Source organism: Trichogramma pretiosum, unplaced genomic scaffold, assembly GCF_000599845.2.
Source record: "Trichogramma pretiosum strain Unisexual culture from Peru unplaced genomic scaffold, Tpre_2.0 scaffold5, whole genome shotgun sequence".
NCBI classification, from domain to species: domain Eukaryota; kingdom Metazoa; phylum Arthropoda; class Insecta; order Hymenoptera; family Trichogrammatidae; genus Trichogramma; species Trichogramma pretiosum.
Genome location: NW_019641672.1, coordinates 1,304,027 through 1,306,838, shown reverse-complemented (window position 1 = coordinate 1,306,838; position 2,812 = coordinate 1,304,027). Strand labels below are relative to the sequence as shown.

General features: G+C 42.5%; 1 protein-coding gene across 1 annotated transcript; it reads left to right on the top strand.

The window, feature by feature from the left end:
• The first annotated feature begins 696 nt into the window (after window positions 1-696).
• LOC106650441 lies at window positions 697-2,584 on the top strand. The gene is made up of 5 exons (XM_014368429.2): window positions 697-835; window positions 919-1,071; window positions 1,231-1,347; window positions 1,443-2,036; window positions 2,129-2,584. The coding sequence occupies exons 1-5, from the start codon at window positions 790-792 to the stop codon at window positions 2,263-2,265; spliced, it is 1,047 nt and encodes a 348-aa protein (XP_014223915.1). The 5' UTR covers window positions 697-789; the 3' UTR covers window positions 2,266-2,584.
• Window positions 2,585-2,812: the final 228 nt, after the last annotated feature.

The window sequence follows — 2,812 nt, the reverse complement described above, 5'->3', positions numbered from 1 at the left end:
CATGATTCTTTCATTCTTTGGATACTCTTTAAAGCTCATAGTGCTTCTACTGAAATTTTTTATCTTCTGAAAAAATTTTGCACAACATTCCAAAATAAATTACTCGTGCATCGAATTTATTTTCCGTTAAAAGAATGATTGATTTATCGAGGTACAAAGCAAAAATATTTCCGCAATAAAATTTAGTCGCGAAAAACATGTCTACGTGCCGCACAGCTCCTACGAGCTTGCTCAGATATTCCAATAAACAGGCTTTAAGATGATTGCGCCTACCTATATCTATAGCGCACAATAACTCTTGCGCGATCCTCGCAGGGGTCTTGCAGTCATCGCCGAGCGGGATCTTACAATATTACTTTATCCTCGGATCGTCATTATTATATGACAATGAGAATGACTTTTAATTAATTCTCATCGCGTGAGTTCAATTGCAATCTCGATGCCTCGATATGTTCACGTGAACGCAAAACAAGCGTCAGAGATAAGGAGCGTCAGCTGGTCAGCGGAAGCCGCGCCGGCGATCGGCTCGACCGTCCCTTTCCCGATTATCGGTAAGATGTAGTTCGCGGATAAGATATCAGTTGCTCGAGTAATCTATGCAACTCCTTTCTTCTTGCTGACTTTTCTCGAATCGCCGATCGGCTATATATTCCAATCGGAAATGCAGATCGACATCATTCGCAGGACTGACTGCAATCAGAACGCAGTTGACTTTACCCATTATTCGATCGAGTCTCACTCGGCTATTTTCTGTTTAAAGAGTTCGCAAAGTTGTACGAATTGTTAATCATGAAGTCGCTCCTAGCCGTACTCTTGCTCGCATCCACTGTTTTGGGTAAGTACCATCTTCGCTTTGGATTTTCTTCGAGCGGAGCTTTCATGGGCACATAGAAAAATTAAAACCCTTGAAATTTACAGCTCAAGATGCGTGCAAGCCCGGATCGTTCTTCAAGATCGACTGTAATATGTGCTCGTGCTCGATGGACGGCAGTATTGCGGCTTGCACAATGATGGCCTGCCCGAAGATGAAGGACGAACCGAAAATTCAGCCCGTCGATACGCTACGCAAAAGTAAGTAGGAGATATTCTTTTTTTTTCCTCTTCTTTTAATATTTTACTTTGGGGCAGCCGGGGAAAAAACTTTTGTGTATATACTCGAGCAAAGTTTTGGCCGAGGCAAAAAGGAGGACAGTTTGCGAAAAGTTTTTCATATTTTTTTACCATTTCCAGGCATGAGATGCAAGCCCCAAAGCGTTTTCAGCCCGGATAACTGTAATCTGTGCAGATGCAGCGACGATGGCACGCAAGCCCTGTGCACCCTGAAAATTTGCGCTCGAAGCCTCGCAGGTATTAGCTCATAAATAAGGAGAAAATCTCTCGCTTATTCTTTCTCGCGATTATGCATTCAGTTATTAAACGCGTGAATCGTCTTAATTTTGCAGCGACACCGAAACTAATGTGCGAGCCGAATAAGCCGTATCGCGATTACTGCAACGAGTGCGTGTGCTCGAGCGACGGAACATTGTCCATCTGCACGAAAATGTTCTGCGACAAAAACGTCTGGAACAAAGACGGCAGCGTGAAAATCAACTCGAGCAAGAAGCAGCAGCAGCAGCAGCAAGTTTGCACACCGAAGAGCCGCTTCCAAGAGAACTGCAACAGCTGCTTCTGCTCCGACGACGGCCTGTCGAAATTCTGCACGATGATGGACTGCGACGCCCTCAAACTGCCCACGAGGCAGCAAAAACAGATCTGCTCTCCTCGCTCGACCTTCGTGGAGGAGTGCAACACTTGCGTCTGCTCGGAGGATGGACTGAGCAAGGCCTGCACGATGAAGTTCTGCGCCAAAGACAACAGCGAAATCGTCGACGAGGCGGCCGAGCAACAATGCCAACCTGGCATGACTTATAGTCCGGACGGATGCAATACCTGCATCTGCAACAAATACGGCACGGCGTCGGCTTGCACCTTCAAACTCTGCGTCAACGATGCGATAACCATCACGAGGGATGAGCCAAACGTACGAGCTTGGGGTCGTAAGTATTTTTACACATTTTTCAGTTCCATCCTGATAACCTGACGACAATGAAACAAGATTATTCACGCAATTAAATTTTTCCAATGACAGCTAAATACAATCAAGGCGACTCGTGCACTCCCAATTCCGCTTTCTACAGCGAGTGCAATCAATGCGTCTGCTTGAAGGACGGCAAGAGTGCCTACTGTACGTTCATGTGGTGCGGGGCTCTATCTGGATTACACTAATTTCATAATTCATAATTAGTTAGGCCTAGAATATTTAAAAAATTATATTTGTTTCAAATACAGATAATCGATGTAATATATGAAACGACGCGAACAAAATTTTCATGCATAGCAAAGTTCAACGATCGTTCATACATGCATCATCTGTCAATTTCGATCTAAATTAGATTGCTTAGCGTGTAAGGATCAAGTCACCTATAGTGATAAAGACTGATTGGCGAAAATGTTTTAGGTTTTTCATTTTTATTGTACATATATAGAAATATTTGTTTGTTAATAAAAAATTTTATATACATTTTTATGTATGAATTATAGCTAATGAGTGGACATTAATAAACGAAACTTTACTAATGGAACTATAAAACAAGTCGTTGAGTTTTCTTACCTTTTTACCAAATATATACATCTATATTGTACGGTTGTGTTATATATACCTAATACAAGCTGCAAATTTTTACCGAGAAAAGTGAAGAAATGCAGTCAAGTTTTAACACGATTAACGAGGTACAAACTTTAAGCAAATACCCATTCGAAGGCGAACGCGTAG